General features: G+C 44.4%; 1 protein-coding gene across 1 annotated transcript in view; it reads right to left on the bottom strand.

Moving 5' to 3' along the window:
- Positions 1-1,316: 1,316 nt before the first annotated feature.
- The window catches only part of LOC138807723 (acyl-CoA desaturase 3-like), a 21,760-nt gene continuing 2,305 nt past the window's right edge, over positions 1,317-20,771 (bottom strand). Inside the window, exons 2-5 of the mRNA XM_069993519.1 lie at positions 19,639-19,769; positions 17,809-18,014; positions 15,915-16,147; positions 1,317-1,516 (exon numbers count right to left, since the gene is read on the bottom strand). Of these exons, the coding sequence (XP_069849620.1) occupies positions 1,317-1,516; positions 15,915-16,147; positions 17,809-18,014; positions 19,639-19,769 (770 nt within the window). The remainder of the gene's footprint in view (positions 1,517-15,914; positions 16,148-17,808; positions 18,015-19,638; positions 19,770-20,771) is intronic.

A 20,771-nucleotide genomic window follows, 5' to 3' on the forward strand; every position in this document is an offset into this window, starting at 1 on the left:
CCAAGTAGTGAATAAGCAGCCCAGCTATTCAAGACCTCTATTAAAGTAGAGGTCTTCAGAGATCAGCGTTCAGGGCTAAATACTCTGAAATATCATTTTCAAGATCCAAGTATAATATTTATGTTTTTCTTCCTGTATTCTGATTGACCCAACTCTACCTTTGAAAAACTTTGTTGAATTGGATGTTTAGAAATGTCGTAGCTGGGCGAGGAAGGTGGCTCAGTGGTAGAGCGCTAGCCTTCAGCTGAAGAGCTAAAGGACAGCACCCAGGCCCAGAGTTCAGGCCCACAACTGGACCCCCCCCCCGCCAAAAAGAAAGAAATGTCATAGCTGTCTTATATGAGGCTCGCTGTTTGCTGAAAATGGTAGTATAGGCTGATGACAGAGTTGGATCACCAGCTCATGCATTGTCACTACATGCAGCTGTGCTCACAAATTTTAGACATGCCATATCTGAAGACTACTTAATTTCTGTAATAAGAAATCTTGTTATTAACAAAGATTAAAATTACTTCCTAGTAGAAACTATTTTTCATATTAAAGTATTACACTACTTTTCATATTAAGTACATGCTCCTTGTATATTCTTCCTCAAGCTATATTTAGACATTAAGATTTGCTATTACTTGACCATTGCCTACTCAGTCAGGAGAGAAAGAAAACACATTATGTGGAGGGGTGCATTTCTTTGCTACATAGATTACCAGATCTGATCTCAGAAAGGACATACTTTTGACTTATTTCCTTCTAAAGATTATCCTGACTTCAGAATTATAACTGCATACTGACTGTCTTCCCTGGTAATTAACCTGCTTTGCAAGCTCTGTGCCAAAGGAAGTTACTTTTTGCTCCCATTTAATAATACACAGGCTGATGATAATGAACAACAATTTCTCAGAAGTTATCATATTTCAAGCTTGAGACACTTTCTTGAACAAGTACAGCTCAGGGAGGGAGATTTAGACTCTAAAACAGCAGCCAGGCTTTGGAAGCTAGACACTAACCACTTATTCTCAACCAGCTACCTAAGAAGACCAGCTGCTTGTCTGGGAGGCAGTTAGAGAGAAAGGAGAGAGAGGAAATAAGGACTAAGCAATAGAAAGGCAAATGAACATAAAAGAAGATATTAATATTTGTATAGCATCATTAAGGAGAATCATTGCCTTTCAAAGTGAAAGTTCACAAGAAAACTAGAATGGATTTAGGTCATTGCTTTTAGCATTGATCAGTAGTTTATTAACAAAGCATTAATCAGTAGTTAATAATCAGAGCATCTCATCAGATGGCTTTTGGAAAAGGAGCCTGGAACAACCACCTCAGCCACTCTTATAGCTTCCATCTCCAGTTCTCTTAATCCTGGCCAAGATGGAGGCCTTGGGTACTTTCTTCAGGTCATAAGCCAGCCCAATGGCAGCCATGCAGTCAATGAAGAATGTGGTGAAGTTGAGGCTCCAGCGGTACTCACTGGCAGAGTAGTCATAGGGGAAAGTATGGTGGTAGTTGTGGAAGCCTTCACCTGGAAGAGAAGCAAGGAGAACAATTAGGGACCTCAACATAATGCAATTTGTCATCTTTGAACATTTCTTACCTAGCAGGTCCTCTGAACCTTGGACAACCTTATTGTTATTGAGTGAATAGAAAACCCAGTGTCTTCTACTTTAATGTAAAGATGACATCAGAGACATCCTTAGGCATAACCTGAGATATTCTACTCAGATTCCCAGGATAGGGAGTGATTTGATGGAAAAAATGTGTCTCAGAGGATCAAGAAAGAAGCAGGTTCTTCTGAGAAAATACAGGAAATATCTTGTGAAATGTCAGAGATTTGGTAGTACTGGCCTGAGATCTCACAGGTTGTGTGCATATGTGCATGTGTTTTGATGGGGAGGGAAGGGACTTAGGGAGAAAGAATAGTGACTGTGCTTGTTACAGTGGAGAGTAAGCAACACACCAATCCCACTGAGGGGGTGGGGGAGATGAAGGGGACTGGGGAACAGCAGGGAGAAGTTAGAAAAAAGGAGGTCCCATCTGGGACTAGACACTCCTCAATTATTGCTGGTTCACAGGGGGTTGTTCTTGCTTCTAATTTTCTAACCTTTGAACCTGGGATGAGAGATGTTGATAAATTAGACTCCCTCTGAAAATACTTAAGAGATTCCTTTTATCCTCAGAGATGTGAAAACTCTTAGGATGAATGTTTTGTAAGAAGCATCTTGAGGGGCTGGGAAGGTGGCTCAGTGGTAGAGCGCTTGCCTTGCAAGCCTGAGGCCCTGGGTTCGATTCCTCAGCACCATATAAGCAAAAAGAAAAAAAGCCGGAAGTGGCGCTGTGACTCAAGTGGTGGAGCGCTAGCCTTGAGCTGAAGAGCTGAGGGACAGTGCCCAGGCCCAGAGTTCAGGCCCCACAACTGGACCCAAAAAAAAAAAAAAAAAGAAGCATCTTGAAAGATGGTTTTGCCATTTGCTAGTGGCTCACATCTCTAATCCTAGCAACTCAGAGGCAGAGACCTGAAGATTGTAGTTCAAAGCCCACGTTCATGAAAGTTATCTCCAATTAACAATCCAAAAGCCAGAAGTGAAACTGTATTTCAAAGTGGTAGAGCAGTGGCCTTGAGCAAAAAAGAGTTCAGGGAAACTACCCAGGTCCTGAATTCAAGCCCTATGACTGACCCCCCCCCTAAAAAAAAGGAAAAAAATATGATTTTAATTGGCTCTGTGAAAAGTCCCCCAGTTTGTGTCTGTGCCATTGGTCTGAGCTATGCTTTGCTGCTGCCCCTTTGTAATTACCATGGGCTCCAGTAGAAAAAAAAATCACTGATAATTATCCTGTATGGAAGGAAAACTACCTCTGAAACATGCAGTGCCTTCTTCTTACCATCTTAAAGAAAACAAGAGACTACTTTGTTCCTGTTCTGTTCCAGTAGTAAAGTGAAAACAACTTCTTTGGAACTCCTCCAAGAACTAAGACTGAGATATTGGTCAAGTAGGTCATAACCTGTGACTTGAGACTCTTGTGGGTATGAGACTGTTGTAACTTCTCATTTCCTTCCCCTTAATGTTTCCAATTTAACCTGAAGCCAATGTCTATATCCCTCAAAATGTCTGAAGATGTACTGACGTGCTGTCTTCCCATGGCTGTCATGTAACACATCTCTTTATCTGCCTTTCACCTTGTGTCTTTATTTGGCACATGGCAACAACTGCTGGACTTTAGGCTTAGGGTCTAAAAACCGTTTCAACTTTATTTTGAAAGGAAAATAAACATTCTAGATTGAGGACAGTTTCTTTAGTAGTACAGATTTGGAAAATCCTCAGTTTGGTATCTTTTGGCAGTGAAATAAGGACACTAAGTAATTCTTTGTAGCCATTTTAATGCCTCTTGCTTGGGGGGAGGGTATTCTCTACCCAGTGCTGAAAAACCTAGTGGTGAGAGAGGCCACTCATTGAATGTAGATGCCCAGCTCTAGGTGAGCTAGGAGAGCTCAGCTTCAGAGAAATGCAGATACCATAGCCTTAGGAAAGCTTTGCCTATAGTGAATGCCCTGATTCTACATTGGGTAACTTCCTAAATGGCTTGAATCACCAGCCTCTGAGTAGCCTCTGAGTATACCCTATATGGAAGGTTAAGACTTCTTCTCTTCGTTACCTAGATGGAAAAGTTCTGCTGGTACCTGAGTATGTCTATTTAAGGACTGGCATCTTTTCTTCATGGTGGGGGGAAGGTGACATCTCTCACCCCATGTGATAGGCATGCCTAGATCTCTGGTGTGTGTGTGTATGTAGGGGCACTTGGCTGATAGGTTACTGAACCTGTAGGTCCTGTGCCTGGGACCAGGATTTTCCTGTGACTCTGCTCCCTCCCCTGACCGTAGTTAGACCTGGACCTGCAAAGGTGCCATTATGCCAAGCCATGTATCTCCATGTTCCTGTTCTGTCTACTGGCTCCTGGCTCGTCTCAGGTCATCATGTGTCCCAGTTCAACTTTCTATCAGACTTGCATTGGTTTGTTGGTATTGTTTTTGTTCTTTCTTTCATCTCTGGCCAGTGTTATCTAACAGTGTTAGGTGTATTGGTGGGCTGCAGGCCTTTGTTACAACCAGCTGCCTGCAGACTGCTAACTGTGTAATAAAGACTCCAAGATTCAGTCATTCAAAATGAGGCTTTTCTGAAAATTTACCTTACAAAAGCAGGATGCTTCTTTCTGTATCAATCTAAACAATAACAGCAGGTTAGTGTTGGCATTCTCTGCATCTCAGATCCTCAGGCACTCCTACCATCTTTCCCAGGGAAGTTTGTAGCCCCCAGCTGTACCCTAACCTGAGCTCTTCCCTGCCCTAGAGTTCTGACCATGGTAGCTGGCCACTTCTACTCTCCACCCAGACCTACCTGCATATGCAAAGTACCTCCTACCACTAATCCTAGAGTTATGAGCTACTGCCTGGATAGGGACAGATGCCATATCGTTCTCTATCTCATGGGCAAGTTGGCTCCACTAATAAACCTCTTTATAATCCCTCTCCTCCTATACATGCCTGCCTCCATGTGGTCCCCTAGGAAAGCTGGGATAGATGGATTCTTTCAGTTAGGGTTGTAAGCCAGCAAAAGCCCCCTCACAGACCTAGGCTCTGCCCTTGATAGCAGTACCTGTGGGGGAGGTGAGACACCTTCCACCTCCAGCCTCAGGTAAAACACCTCTAGCCCTGACTGTATAAACGGGTCCCCTGAGGAGTCAAATGGTGCCATTTTTTCTCTCTCTCGTGAGAACTTGGCCTTGTCAGCTCCTCTGGCAATAAATCTTTCTCTGCTGTGTGACTTTTGTCCGCATGGTCATTTGGGTTACTTTACCTTTCATAGTGTTGCCAGCTCCCTAGATAGGTTTCCCAGTGGATTTGCTCTCCACCATGGCCAGATTGGGGGAGGGACCTAACCCATGGTCCTAAGCAGACCCAAAAGACTGCCAAGCTGGTTTTCTCCTGACTGAACGCCTCCTTCCCATCCACCAGCAGCTAATTCAGTCCTACTCCCAGGTAAATGACCAGTCTGGAGGCTTAGATTCTGCTGTTCAGGCCACCAAGCCTCTGTGGGGGCTTCAGGGCCCCAGAAAGGGTGGCCAATATCTAAGTCTCATTCTGAGGGCCTTCTGTGGCCTAGGGACCTGGTGATTCAGTGATGATTCAGGCTGGCTACACTGCCAAGGATACTTTGCAGCAAGCTTTTGATTCCAAAGGTCCCTTACCATGGGGGTGGGGGGGGGTGGGGACGACACAATCTAATATTCCTGACATTCCTTAGGACTCTCTTCTGGATTGTCTCTTAAATAATCTAAAACTCTCAAACTTGAATCAGACATTGACCCACAGGAGCTCATATATTTCTGTACTGAAATCTGGCCCTAATATTCACTGGAAAACTAGTCCACGTGGCCCATTCACGGGACACTGGATACTGGTATTATATGGGACCTATCCAACTTCTCTAGACGTTCGGGCAAGCTAAAGGAGCTATGTAGATGCTTTCTCTCTCTTTCTCCAGACTAAACTTCTTCCTAAGTCCTCACATTTTCCTACCCAATTTCTCCTAGCCATGAGGCCGCTGGCTTATATCCCAGACCCTTTTCCAAATCCCAAGGATGAGATGCTACCATTTAGAACACGTGGGGCAAGAGCCCCTCCCCCTGCTTTGGAGGGACTTCCGTCGGAGTAGGCCAAACATCCGGCAAAGGCAGAACTTCCTCCCCCTGACATTGCTCCAGCAGCCCTCACCCAACTGTACCCTCTACTCTTGTACCCTCTGAGGCCAAGGCCTTCTTCTGTCAGCACCCCTTCATCCCCCTCAGGCCTCCCTAAACAAAAACAGGCCTGGCCTAGCCACTGTGATCCAGCCATCTCAACTGAGTGATGCCCTGGAGGTTGTTGTGCACTTTGAAGAAACATTATCATCCTTACCCAGACCCAGACTCAAGGGTCTGCTGCAACTCAAAGTTCTACCTCAGCCCACCTTCTCCCTTTACATGAGGTGACAAGGACCAATGGAATAGTTAGGGAATACATGCTGTTTTCATTAAATGATTTATCCCAGATTGAAATGTGCCTGGGGTGTTTCTCTAAAAATCCCACTGCCTACATCAAGGAGCTGCAGAGTATGTTCCAATCCTATGAGGTAACCTGGTGTGATGTATATGTAATCTTGAGTGGTACCCTCCTACCAGGGTTACAGTGGGAGGTTTGGGAAAAGGCCCACTGTTATGCAGATGAGACCCACTGGACCACCCCTGATCATCCAATTGGGACTGAGGCTGTGCCCAATCAGGAGCCTCACTGGGATTCTAATTCCACAGTGGGTCGCCAAAGGCAAAATCATTTTATTGCCTGTATAATTGAGGGTCTCAAACAGGTGGGCCGCAAAGCCATCAATTATGACTAAATGACTGCAGTCACACAAGACAAAAATGAAAACCCATCTGCCTTCTGGGCCAGACTGAGTCAGACCACCTTCCTTCAGTATACTAACCTAGACCCCGAGTCTGTGGATGGACAGAGCTGTTTAATGACTCATTTTGTTAATCAATCTACTCCAGACATTCAGGATAAACTAAAAGAATAAAAAGCTAGACAGGGGGCCCTGACACTCATTAGTGAGGGTATGGAGGCAGCCTTTAAGGTGTCTCATGCAGGGAGGAAAGGGCCAAAAAGCTCAATACCAGATGCTAGCCCAAATCCACCAGCCTCAGGCCTTGCAACCAACCCCTTCCTGATGGGGTCCACCTGAGTCCTGCTGTGGATGTGGTCAAAAGGGGCACTGGAGGGGAACCTGCACCCTGAAGAAGCTCTGCTACCCATGTGGCCAGCCATGCCCACAGCCAAAAACCAACCCAGCTGTGCCCCAAGTGCAATGGTTCAGGGCACTGGGCTGTGGACTGTCCATCATGCTCTCAGGGACGGTGGCCATCCACTAAAGCCCCATCACCCCCTCCTGACATTCTGGGACTGGCTGCCGGAGAAGATTGAGAGGCCCTGGACTCCTGGCCCCAACCACTCCCATCACCATGCAGGTGCCCAAGGTGACAATCATGGTTGCAGGTGAGATAATCTTGCTTTTGGTGGACACAGGTGCTATGTATTTGGTGCTTACTGAGGTCCATGGCCAGACTTACCTAGCCAATACCTCCATAGCTGTGATGGAGAGAAAACCTTACAAGACCCCCCTCGCCATCATTTGTCTTTTTTCAAGAGTGACCTTTTGTCATTCCTTCCTTGTTATTCCCCACTGTCCAGTTCCATTCCTTTTGTCCAAAATTGGAGCCTCTCTTACCTGATGCCCTTCCCAATTGGCACAACGTGATAGTGATTTTGCTTCCCCCACAATCTCCTTGCTGATGGCTTTAGTAGGCTCACCCAGTGACTCCTTGGATTTCCCTTTTCTTCCCTCCAAGGTACGGGATAATCACAACCCCTCTATTGCTAAGCACCACCCTCCCATTCATATCTCCCTGAGGGATCCCAACACTTCCCTTCACAACCCCTTCTCGCTGCAGTCTTCTGGGACTGCAACCCACTGTTAAAGACTTACTGCTAAAAGGGCTGTTATGTCCCACTAACTCTCCTTATAATACCCCCATCTCGCCATAGCCCAAACTAACAGCTCATTCCTTCTTGTGCAGGGTCTTTGCCTTACAAATGCTGCTGTTATCCCCACACCCTATTGTACCCAACCCTTATACACTGCTTTCCACAATCCCTGTGATGGTTGCCTTCTACTCAGAATTAGACTCAAAGGATACATTTTTCTTCACTATCCCTTTGTCCCCCTCCTCCCAAGACCTCTTTGCCTTTATGTGGAATGACCCCATCACCCAAACCTCAGCTCAGCTCAGCTGGACTGTGCTGTCGTAGGGCTTCCAGGATAGTCCCCATCTGCTTGGCCAAGCTTTAGCAAGGGACTTAAGAGACCTAAATTTAGAAACATCCACTCTTATCCAATATGTGGATGATATTCTCCACTGCAGTCCCACCAAGCTATTGTATTACAACCATATAGTAACACTTCTTAACTTTCTGGCCTCCCAGAGATACAGAGTTTCACCCAATAAGGTACAGGTGGTTCAGTAGTCCATGACTTGTCTGAGTGTTCAATTCACTCCCACTACAAGGCTATTACTATCCCCAGAAAACATCTGATTACTTACTACCCCACCCACTCCACTAACTCTGAGCCTCTCTCTATTTTGGGTCTAGCCAGCTACCTCAGGTCCTGGATCCCTAACAACTCCCTCCCAACATGTCCCTTACATGAGGCAGCTAGAGGGTCACCCCTTTTATCCCTCTCCTCTCCCATTTCTCACGTTAGGAGGCTCCAATGGCCCTTATTGCAGGACCCAGCCCTCAGTCCGTCGGATCTTTCATGCCCATTTTTCCTGCACGTAACTGAAAACCAGGGTTCTGCATTGGGCATTTTAGGTCAACAGATCGGACCTTCATTTGTGCCAGTTGCTTACTTGTTGAAATGCCTGGCCCTACCATTAGGGGCTGGGCTCCCTGCCTCCACCTCCTAGCCACCTCTTCTGTCTTAATACAGGAGGCAAGAAGCTGACCTTTGGCACAGCCCTTACCATCCTCTCCACCATCACCTCTCTGAGTTGCTAACCTATAAGGGCCTATATTCTCTCCCTTCAGGTGTTGCTGGTAGAGGACCTCACTCTGACCTTCCAGCCCTGCCCTCCACTAAACCCTTCCACCCTATTACCCATTCTAGATACAAAGACCTTGCTAGTACACTCCTGTGGAGGATGTGCTACTTTGCCCAGACTACATTAGTGAAGGCCAGTTTATCTGGTTTATTGATGGCAGTTCCTTCCTCTGGGAAGGCTCACAGGTGGCTAGATATGCTGTTGTGTTGATTTCTGGTGTTGTGGAGTTTGGCCCCCTGTCTTTCCAGATCACCAATTGACAGGCTGAGTTTGTAATCCTAACATGGGCCTTCCACCTGGCCTCAGGCATTCCCTGATGGTATACACAGACTTTAAATATGCTTTCCATACTGTCCTTTCTCCTGCAGCTGTTTGGAAGGAATGAGGCTTGCTAACAACCAAGGGGTTGTAATAAATAGTTCATATATTACAGCTCTTAAAAGCCTCTTTTCTCCCCTCAGCCATTGACATAGTTCACTGCAGGGGCCGCCGGTCAGATGACTCAGTTATAACTAAAGGAAACAACCTGGCTGATAAAACTGCCAAATGGGCTACAATGTCCTCAAAACAACAGACATTAACACTAACACTAACAGAGGATTCTGCCCATCTCTTTAGGCAAGATATCCTTAAATACTGCCACCATCTTTTCTACCCCAGACACAGGCCTTAAAGGAGTTCCTAAAACAGAGCTTTCTCCTAACCCCAGAAGACACACAATTCTCACACAGCTGTCACAGACCTGGGAAGTATGGGCAAACCCAAATACCAATGTGCAGCCAACTCCCTTTCTAACCCATCAGGCTCAAGGTAACCTCCCAGGAGTGGATTGGCAAATTGATTTTACCCATGTGCTAACTATCCACAAATACAAGTACCTGGTGGTGCTTGTAGACACCTTCACAGGATGGATAGAGGCGTTTCCTACCACCAGCAAGAGGGCCTCCTCTGTTTCTCAGCATCTCTTACAGGAAATAATTCTCTGCTTTGGCCTGCCTGCTTCCATCCAGATAGACAATGGCCTGGAATTTGTCTCCTCCATGACCCAGCTATTGACTAAGTCTCTGAATATCTCCTATTCTTTTCATATTCCTTATCACCCTCAGTCTTTGAGGAAGGTAGAATATGCCAACTGCTCCCTTAAGCAAACTCTGACCAAACTGTCCCTTGAACTGCATCTAGATTAGCTAAAGCTTTTACCTTTCGCTCTTTTCTGCTTAAGGGTCTTGCCAAGAAAGCCTCTAATGTTAAGTCCTTTTGAAGTTATGTATGGCCACCCACCTTTGTATCCCCTATTTCGGGCTTCAGACTCTCCTTTACCCTCTTCTCCCATGCTGTCCTCTTTCTCTCAGCACCTGTGCAGTTTTCTCTGGAAAGATGTGGATCAATATAGCCCTAAACCCTTCACATTGTCCTCTAGGCCCTCCATCAATGCTGGGGACCTAGTGTACATTTCAAAAAATTACCTGCCATGGACACCTGGTTCCACCAAGCTTTCTGCTAAGTGCTATTCAGTAATTCTCTCTACTCCCACAATGGTACAGGTTCAGGGCTGTCCACACTGGATTCATTTCTGCCACATCAAATGCCACCTCTCTGATCAACCTTCATACACCTCCAAACCAATGGGACCCCCTGTCTCTATGAATAAGAAAGATTGAACCCAGTCTTTTTCCTGTCATTGAAGAACCAGAGGACCCCACACTGGACAAGGAACATCTTCATAACCATCAGGACCGTGGTCAACTTCATGTACCCACCCCACCTCCTATTAACTACCTCACCCCTCTCAGCTGGAAGTAGCTCCAGAAAAAGACCTTTGCCCATACTCCCTCCCTGGTACTGTATATATAAAATCAAAAAAGGGGGGGGGAATGTAAGCCAGCAAATGCCCCCTCACAGACCTAGGCAGTGCCTGTGGGGCAGGTGAGACACCGCCCCTCTCCAGCCTCAGGTAAAATACCTCCAGCCCTGACTGTATAAAAGGATCCTCTGAGGAGCCAGACAGTGCCATGTTCTCCTCTCCCTCCTGAGAACTTGGCCTTGTCAGCTCTGTTGGAAATAAATCTTTCTCCTTTATGTGACTTTTGTCCTTGTGGTCTTTTGGGTTACTTTTCCTTTCATAGGTAAAGAATAACTAATAATAGGTCTTTTGCTGGGCACTGATGGCTCATGCTTGTAATCCTAGCTGCTCTGAGGCTAGATCTGAGGATTGCAGTTCAAAGGCAGCCTGGGCAGAAAAATCCGTAAGACTCTTATCTTCAATTAACCACCAGAAAACAGAAGGCAATGCTGTGGCTCGAGGTAATAGACTACTAGCCTTGAGCAAAAAGAGATCAGGGACAGCTCCCAAGCCATGAGTTCAAGACCCATGACTGACCAAAAAATCAAAAATAAACAAACAAACAGGTAAATAAATAAATGTCTTTTGAGGGTAAATATATCTCCATATAATCTAGGCATCATGGTTCATGATTGTGAAGTAATGTAAAGACTACGTCTAAGTAAGTCACCCTGTTCTCCCAGCCATCCTATTGCCTAACCAGGAGATGGAGGATGTCCATCCAGCTTCAGAGGCTTGAAGGTGAGACAAGCCATCCTTTGAATTGCAGATGCCTAGCTCAGTAGATAGAGCAAAGAGAGCTGTCTGTTTTAGAGGATATGCAGATATCATGTTGGTTAGCCCTGGGAAGCTGCTTCTTGTGCTTTATGTTGGGGCTTTGTCTGCCCCAAAGCTTGTAGTTTTTGTCTTTAAAACCTTGGTGCAGGCTTTGTGCAGCAGAAGAGGGAGGGGGGCATGCTAGTCTTTGAGACAACAGTCCACCATGTAGACACTGGCTTTCTAATAAAGACTCCCAATTCCATTTCTCCAAATGTATCAGTATCTTACCAACTGGATTGACTTTATAACAATTGTAATCCCAGCACTGGAGAGAATTGTGAGTTCTTGGATAGTCTAGGATACATAAGGAGACACTCTTAAAATATAGTAAATAAATACATACCTTTAGATGTATGTACACAATGACCACAAAAGTGCCCCCATGTAGAGTGAGAATGAACTAAATAGCAAGCTAGTGATGAAGTGCTGCCAAACAAGCCTCCAGCTAGGACTCTGAAGGAATGTCATTACTCTGTACAATGGTGGTCCATAGTATGAACCATAGGCGGGGAGTTGGAGGATAAGGCTGAAACTAAGTGTACTGACAGAGAATGCTAACTTTCACACTGATGTTCACAGCCAAGTTCTGAGTGGGCATTTATCAGGCCTAGGTGTCAGATTGAAAAGGAGAATGATCATGTGTGGCAACCTGGGCAGGAAGAGGCAGGTCAATGCAGACTTAAAGGAGAGTCAGTATGATCAGAGAGAAGAAAATATGATTGAGAACAGTGATTTAAGAAGCACAAGAATTAGAATGGCAGGAAAGAGAGCTAGAGGAGAGACAGGGTAGGATAAAATGTAGGAAAGAGCAGGTATACAGAAGACAGCAGCAACAGAGACCAAATGCAAGACTGACAACCAATTTAAAAGGCCTGTCATGACCAATAGCCAATATTATACTTAATGGGGAAAAGCTACAACCAATTCTCCTAAAATCAGGAACAAGGCAAGGATGCCCACTGTCTCCACTCCTCTTCAATATAGTCCTAGAACCCTTAGCCAGGGCAATAAGGCAAGAAAAAGACATTAAAGGGATCCGCATAGGGAAAGAAGAAGTTAAACTATCCCTTTTTGCAGACGACATGATCTCAAAAACTCCACGATCCCAAAAACTCCATCCCCAAACTCTTAGAAATCATAAATCACTTCAGCAAAATAGCAGGATACAAAATAAACCCACAAAAATCAGTTGCCTTCTTATACACTGATAATGTACAGGAAGAGAGGGAAATAAAGGGAGCAACCCCATTCACAATAACCTCCCGAAAAATAAAATATTTAGGAATCAACCTAACCAAAGATGTAAAAGAACTATTTAATGAGAACTATAAAAAGTTAAAGAAAGAAATTGCAGAAGACACTAGGAAATGGAAAGACCTCCCATGCTCCTGGATAGGCCGACTTAATATAGTAAAGATGGTAATACTTCCAAAACTAATATACAAATTCAACGCAATTCCTATTAAAATCCCAATGACGTACATCACTGAAATACAGAAAACAGTCCAAAAATTCATATGGAACAACAAAAGACCTAGAATAGCCAAAACAATTCTAGGGGATAAAGACAATATGGGAGGGCTATCCATGCCGAACTTCAAACTCTACTACAGAGCTATAATAACAAAGACAGCATGGTACTGGCACAAAAACAGACCCGAAGACCAATGGAACAGAATAGAAGATCCAGAAATAAATCCACAGGCCTACAGCCAGCTGATATTCAACAAAGGAGCCAAAGACATACAATGGAAGAAACACAGCCTCTTCAACCGCTGGTGCTGGGAAAACTGGGCAGCCACATGCAGAAAACTAAAAGTGGACCCCAGCCTATCACCATGCACCAACATCAACTCAAAATGGATTAAAGACCTTCACATTAAACCTGAATCTCTGAAACTACTGCAGGACAGAGTAGGAGAGACACTTGAACTAATAGGCACAGGAAGGAACTTCCTGAACAGAGTCCCAGGGTCACAACAAATTGGAGAGAGACTCGACAAATGGGACTACCTTAAAATAAAAAGCTTCTGCACAGATAAAGCTATCGCAACCAAGCTAGAAAGACAACCAACTAATTGGGAAAAAATATTTACCAGCAATATATCAGACAAGGGGTTAACATCCTGTATATACAGGGAACTCAAGAAACTAATCCCTCCCAAACCTAACAAACCAATTACTAAATGGGCAAGGGAACTAAAGAGGGACTTCTCAAATGAAGAAATAAAAATGGCAAAGAAACACATGAGGAAATGTTCATCATCCCTGGTGGTGAAGGAAATGCAAATAAAGACAACCCTGAGATACCACCTTACCCCAGTCAGAATGTCCCACATCCACAAATCAGCCAACGACAAATGCTGGAGGGGATGTGGAGAACGAGGAACCCTATTACACTGCTGGTGGGAATGTACACTCATACAACCACTTTGGAAAGCAGTCTGGAGGGTCCTTAGAAAGCTAAAGATTGACCTCCCTTACGACCCAGTCATACCACTTCTAGGCATCTACCCTGAACAACAGGAACCAATATACAAGGACACGTGCACCTCCATGTTTATTGCAGCACTGTTCGCAATAGCTAGGATATGGAAACAACCTAGATGCCCCACCACAGATGAATGGATCCAAAAATTGTGGTATCTATACACAATGGAATATTATGCAGCCATTAGAAATGACAAAATAATGGCATTTGCAGGGAAATGGATGGAGCTAGAAGGAATCATGTTGAGCGAGGTAAGCCAAGAACGAAGAGACAAACAGTACATGGTCTCCCTGATAAGTGGATGATAAATCCAAAATGTTAGGTGATATGACAAAACTAACAGGACTTAAGAAACAAAGAACTCCCACTCATCTGGTTGAAACACTAATAAATATCCCCATGCTGCTGATCACATATATGGTATATAACGTGTGAGCACCGTTATATATTACAGACTGTGATAGACAATTTGCTCCAGGAAAGTTAGAATGAACTTGTGACTTTAAACGAGCATCATTATTCCACAATACTGTGAATTATCGGAAATTAAGTAATCACTTAATCACAATCAAAAAAAAAAAAAAGAACCTTGGGGAAGGGAGGGAGGGAGGGGATGGTAGGGGGAAAACAATGGAGGGGGTAACAATGCTCAAGAGGAAGTGTACTCATTACCTCACTCATGTAACTGTAACCCTCTGTATAGTATCTTTACAATAAAAAAAATTGTAAAAAAAAATAAAAAATAAAAATAAAAGGCCTGTCATAAGGCAGCTGAAATTGGGGAACAGTCATTAAATTATTTATAATGCTCTTACATCTTAGTATAATTATTCTGTTCAGAAAAATGTAAGAAAAAGCCAGGTGCTGTTGGCTCATGCCTATAATCCTAGCTAGCTACTCTGAGGCTGAGATCTGAGGATCATGGTTCAATGACAGCAGAAAAGTCTGTGAGACTCTCATCTCCAATAAACTACTGAGAACAGTTAGGAAGTGGTGCTGTGACTCAAATGGTAGAACTATAGGCTTAAGCAGAAGAAGCTCAGGGACAGTGCCAGGACCACCCTCTCCCCCTCCCCACCCAAAAAGTTAATGTAAGAACTGTCAAGCCTAGGTGATTTATTTAAACATGAATCAAAGTTAGAATATGTGCAATGGTAGAAGGGGCTAAGAGGAGCATATGAAATCATAGCAAGGAGATTACACATGCTTTCACAGAAGAATGTGAAGTGTATCAACCTAGCTTATATTACAGAATCAGTCAATATAAAATACTCATCTTTTTTTTTTTTTTTTTTGTCGGTCGTGGGGCTTGAACTCTGGGCCTGGGCGTTGTCCCTCAGCTCTTCAGCTCAAGGCGAGCGCTCTACCACTTGAGCTACAGCGCCACTTCCGGTTTTCTGGTGGTTTATTGGAGATAGGAGTCTCACGGTCTTTCTTGCCCGGGCTGGCTTTGAACCGCGATCCTCAGATCTCAGCCTCCTGAGTAGCTAGGATTACAGGCGTGAGCCACCAGCGCCCGGCTTAAAATACTCATCTTATTGGCCTCTCTACTGATCCGACTTTTCTAATTATGTATCACCTGCCCAAAACAAGACTGTAGCCCAGACCAAAGGTGACTAGAGAAAGGAAAGTTTAGAATAGTTCAGTAGGCATGCCATTTGGAAATGGATTTGGAAGTGGAAGTGTTGCTTTTCCCTTTTTTTTTTTTTTTGGGTCCAGTCGTGGGCCTGAACTCTGGGCCTGGGTGCTGTCCCTCAGCTCTTCAGCTCAAGGCTAGCACTCTACCACTTGAGCCACAGCGCCACTTCCGGCTTTTTTCTTTTTTGCTTATGTGGTGCTGAGGAATTGAACCCAGGGCCTCAGGCATGCATGGCAAGCGCTCTACCACTGAGCCACCTTCCCGGCCCCCACTTTTCCCTTTTTTTTTTTGCATAAAACTTGTTTCATGACTTGCAAGTATATCCCCATTTAGTAAACACTAGTTTTTTTTAGGGTCACAAAATGTCTTAAATACAAACTTAGCTGATAGTGCTGGCTCCATACTGAATGTGGTCATGTTGTACACTGCTGACTTACCCAGAGTTGCCAGTGAAATCAGGACAGTTTCACGGGCCTCAATGTTCTTGTCATAAGGGCGATATCCATAGAGGTGAGCAATGCTGTTCACTAGCCAGATCATATTAAGCACTGCAGCATATCGCAGGAAAGCAGCAACATACAAGCTGTGCTGAAAAGTTTCACCCCAACAATACCAGGGCACTAGTGTGGGCAGGATGAAGCACATTAACAGGACACTGGGCTTGTAGTACCTACATGAGAGACCACACAGTGAGAATATGAACAGGATTTTCACACAAGCCTGGATTACTCATTCTTTCTGGGCTAGGCCCAGCATTCCCTCTGTGAATATAGAGGAAAACAAGCCAAAGGGAATGGATGGACCATCTTTTGAGAAGACAGAGTTGTCTTTTCACTGTTTATATAATGCCGTATAAATGTGCTAAATAAATATTCTATTAGGTATGCAAAGGACAAGGATATGAATATCATGTTCTGATTTTTAAATGCATTGTTTCCTTTTGTGTGTGTTGTTCCTAGGGCTTGAACTCAGGATATGGGCACTTCCCTGAACTTTTGTGTTCAAAACTAGCACTCTGCCACTGGAGCCATAGCTCCACGTCAAGATTTTTGGAGGGTCATTGGAGATAAAAGTCTTCACAGACTTCCTGCCCAGTATGCCTTTGAACCACTATCCTCTGATCTCAGCCTCTTGAGGAGCTAAGATTACAGACCTGAGCCACTGGTACACAGATTGCATCCTTTCTTTTCATGAGACCACAGGTCATGTTGGTCAAATAGGCAGGGTCACATCATAGTCACATCAGCTAAATTCTGGACACCTTTCTCTTGCTCATCTGTGTCACTGGCAGAAAGCATGGCAAATGTCATGCCTTCATTTCCTATTACCACCCCTTAGTTCTTTGCTTGGCTTTTCCCTCAGGAGGTACACTCAGTGTCTGTGACTCTGTGACCACAACTGGTCTCTTCTTCAAGAGGCCCTGTTTCCTTCAGTTGCATATAGACAAAAGCCATTGACATTGCCTATGTGCCTCAGACACATCTTCTGTTTTGATGTCACTGACATTCCTACATCAAACTCTTTCCTCATCCTGTTACTGCTTCCCTGGCTTGAGTCCCCCCTACCATCTATCTTGTGTTTCCACTTCTCATCTCTCTGCCTGAATGATACTTTCACTTGTCCTGAAGTAGCCTCTTGAAAGCCTATCTGACTTTGACACATGGAAACTCTTTTATGATTCCCTGTTGATGATTAAATGAATCCTAAATTTATATCAAAGAGTCTACCAGAGCGATCTCTGTCTACCTTTCAGTCCCTTTCCCTGTCATACTGTAAACTGCAAGCAGAAAGACTGTTGCAGGTACCAACTTGATGTGTTAGCTCATGCTTTCTTTCTGTTTGAACTATCTACTCGTCAATATTCATTATGGTCTCTCTATGTAGGTTGGCTCAGTCATATTTTGTTCATGCACCTTGACCTCCTTTTCCTCATTGACCAACTTGTTTTCGTTTGTACCATCCTAGTACAGATACGATTCTGCTTTGTATAATGGTTATTGGGTACTTTCCCTATCCCTCTACTCTACTCTGCTAAAAACTCAAATGAAAGACATCAACCCCATTCACTTTTCTGTCTCTGACTATCCTGCTTCAGTGAAATTTGTGGTGTTTAATTGGTTTCATTAAAATAGCTCAGAGAGAAAGGAACAGAAAAATAAAACATGGCTTTGGGCTTTTAGACCATAAAAATGGTCAAAATTATAATTTTGAAATTTTGAATATGGAAACAGGAAATTATTCAGGTATTAAATTACATGTCCTAAGAGAGAGTTATTCTCCCTAAATTTCAATTTCCAAGGCCACACCCCAGTGCTATCCTCCCTTCCTCACCTCCTCTGGAGCATCACCAGTTTCTCAGCTTTGAGGTCAGACAGGTCCAGCGAACCACCCTTCTCTCTGACAGCTGGGTGTTTACGCACAAGCAGCCAACCCACATGACAGAAGAAGAAGCCACGGCGAGAATTGTGAGGATCAGCATGAGTCTCTGTGAACTTGTGGTGCACACGGTGATCTCGGGACCATTCATACACATCATTCTGGATGGGACAGAAGGAAAACTAGGCCTTAGGAGACATGTCCTCTAGGGAGGATTGGAGCGCCCAGATGTCTGCAAGGGCCCAGAGCTCTAAGCTCAGCATCACAGTTCCCAGGACCTAGACTCCAAAACAGGCATACGGCCTGCCTTCTTCTCAGCATTTGCTCCTGACACCAGTGTGAAAAATCAACTTCAAGGTCCCAAGCCCTGGAATAGCACTGATGCTTCCTGAAGGTTATGTGGCAGTACCCAAGGAGTTTCATTAGCCAAGAACTGCAATTCTTCATCAGGCTAGGATGAAGAGAAGGGTACTCTTAGGAGTGAAATCCCTGAGCACAGCGTACAAGCCAGATGGCATGGACCCTAAGGTGCTGCTCTCTGGATAAAACTTCAAGAAACTGATGCTTTCCCACATGATAGGTACCCAACACAATAATTATGTGGTCATGACCATGAGCACATTTCCAAAGACCTTTTGGTCTTTTTAGAGACTCTATCTATCCTTCCAAAATTTGTCAGTCTGTCTCTTCCTTCCCTTTGCTTCATGAGGACGTTGGGAACCTCAAGAAGAAGTTGTGCAGGCAGGGATGATTAGGCATATGTAGTGAGCTCTTCAGATATTGCCAGGGCAGTGGGGACTAATTTGGGCTCATTTTTTTCTCTTCTCTAAGTTATGCCTCACATAACAACTATAGCTAGGGAGTTCCCCTTCCCTAATTATCTTAATCTTTTGTGAAAAGCTTGCTGCCTGAACCACTATCAGTACTTGATTTGGCCAGCATGGCATCCCTAGTTAACACTATAAGGCTAGTTTAACCTCATCTTTTAGTGACTCAGTTTTGTTATCTGTAAAGTAGGCATAACACTGCCATCTATTTCCTGGGACATCGGTAGAGAGTTAATGATTTAATCTGTATCAGCTTTTTACACATAGTCATTGTGCACAAGTATTCACTCATGTGTGTGTGTGTATACGTGTGTGTGAATACATGAGTGGACATATGAGCTTGTCATGGAGCATAAAGTCAGGTCCTTGGTGCTGTCTTTAGCTTTTTTGCTCAGTGCTGTTTTGCTCTGCTACTTGGGCCACAGTTCCACATCTGGGTTTTTGATAGTTAATTGGAGATAAGAGTTTCACAGAATTTCCTGCCCAAGCTGACATCAATCTGATCCTCAGATGTTGGTCTATTTAGCAACTAGGATTACAGGTGAGAGCCAACAGTATCTAGCTGTGTTGACCCTAGTTATCAGCAAGTATGACTGTGTGCTATGTCACCTTTAATCCCATCATCTTGAGTCCTAACATAGTCATCTTTGCATTTAGTGTCCACCTAGAAACCTAGGCCTCCAGAAACATAGGTCAGGGCCTGGCTCTTATACTATGGTCCTCTATTCTGAAGGGCCACAATGGCCATGCAGTTTCATAAAACATAGACCTTGGATTAAAATGACCATATACCTGGTGAGACTTTCCTTCCTCAGTGACTCCAGTTGAAGTCACTGATGAGACTGGAAAAATCCATGTCTGACCTGCTGGGACTCCTTTCCAGGTGCCAGTCCCCTTCACTCCATCCTGGATCGTTGATAGGATGGAGACACAGAGCTGAGCCCTGCCAGCTGCTCACCTGGAATGCCATGGAGTTGGCAATGATGAGGAAGAGCCTCAGAGGCAGCCGTGCTTTGTAGGTCCGGTGGCTCCACAGGCGATGAGCCCCTGCTGTGATGCCCAGGATACTGACTACATAGCACAGAAAAGCTGCCAGGATAGAACAGTAAAGAGTCACCACCTGATGGGAGTACAGCCAGGGGAGGCATGTCAAAACACTCCCGTGATGCCAGAGCCAGCTTCTGTAGAGTTTAGGAGAAGATCTGCTTTACCTTGAACCCTAGGGATGCCTTAGTCTTCGGCTTCTAAGTTTTACCACTTGAAAATCTGTGCTCATCACTTACCCTCTCCTCCCAAGAGTGGAGATAAGGAGTCCCAGGAGCTAAGAAGGCATAAAGACAAGCAAAGGAATAGGGCTCTCAGTCACTTGTAATTGTCAAACCATAAGCATATGTTTCTATTTCCTTTGGCCTTCAGCTGACCTTTCTGAAGTGTTCAAGCAGAGTATCATTTCCAAAGGTGTACTAAATGTATTAGTCAGAGTAATTTAGACACTGCTCAATTGAAAGTGACTTACATTTCGGTTTGCCAACCGACACAACAGCATTTCAGTATTATAGTAGGCACTATGGCCCCCTGAGGGGCCCCACACACAGTCATATTTGCATAATGGCTCAAGCTTTATCAAAATTGTTAATATTCTCATATTTACCATACAGCTTGAACAGGATAAATACTATGAGCACTCCATGTCACAGTTGAGTGAACAGATGAAGTGAGAGCTATGTTATTTAAGGTCACAGGGATCGTAAAAGTGAAGCCATGTTTCAAGCTAGGTTATCCGTCTCTGATGATGGAGAACCCAAGAATGGAATTCTGCAGGGCTTCAGGATTGCCTTCCCTACCATGCTGATGGCTTGCAAGTTCAGGATCTCTAGTGGCTAAGGGGTTCCTTGGCATACCCATCCTTCCCTCTGTTCAGCGGCACTAGGAGGACAGGATGAAGCCTGGGTTAAAAATTTATAACTTACGTTGGGAGAACAGATTGAAACAATAGATTGTCTATGGTTATAGAACTTCATGGAAGGCATCATATACTTCATAAGCTGTCCTGCTATACTGCAGCAAGAAGAGATTTCTCCTGGAAGTTTT

Source organism: Dipodomys merriami, unplaced genomic scaffold (genome assembly GCF_024711535.1).
Source record: "Dipodomys merriami isolate MVZ:Mamm:240054 unplaced genomic scaffold, mDipMer1.0.p SCAF_102, whole genome shotgun sequence".
Classification (NCBI taxonomy): Eukaryota; Metazoa; Chordata; class Mammalia; order Rodentia; family Heteromyidae; genus Dipodomys; species Dipodomys merriami.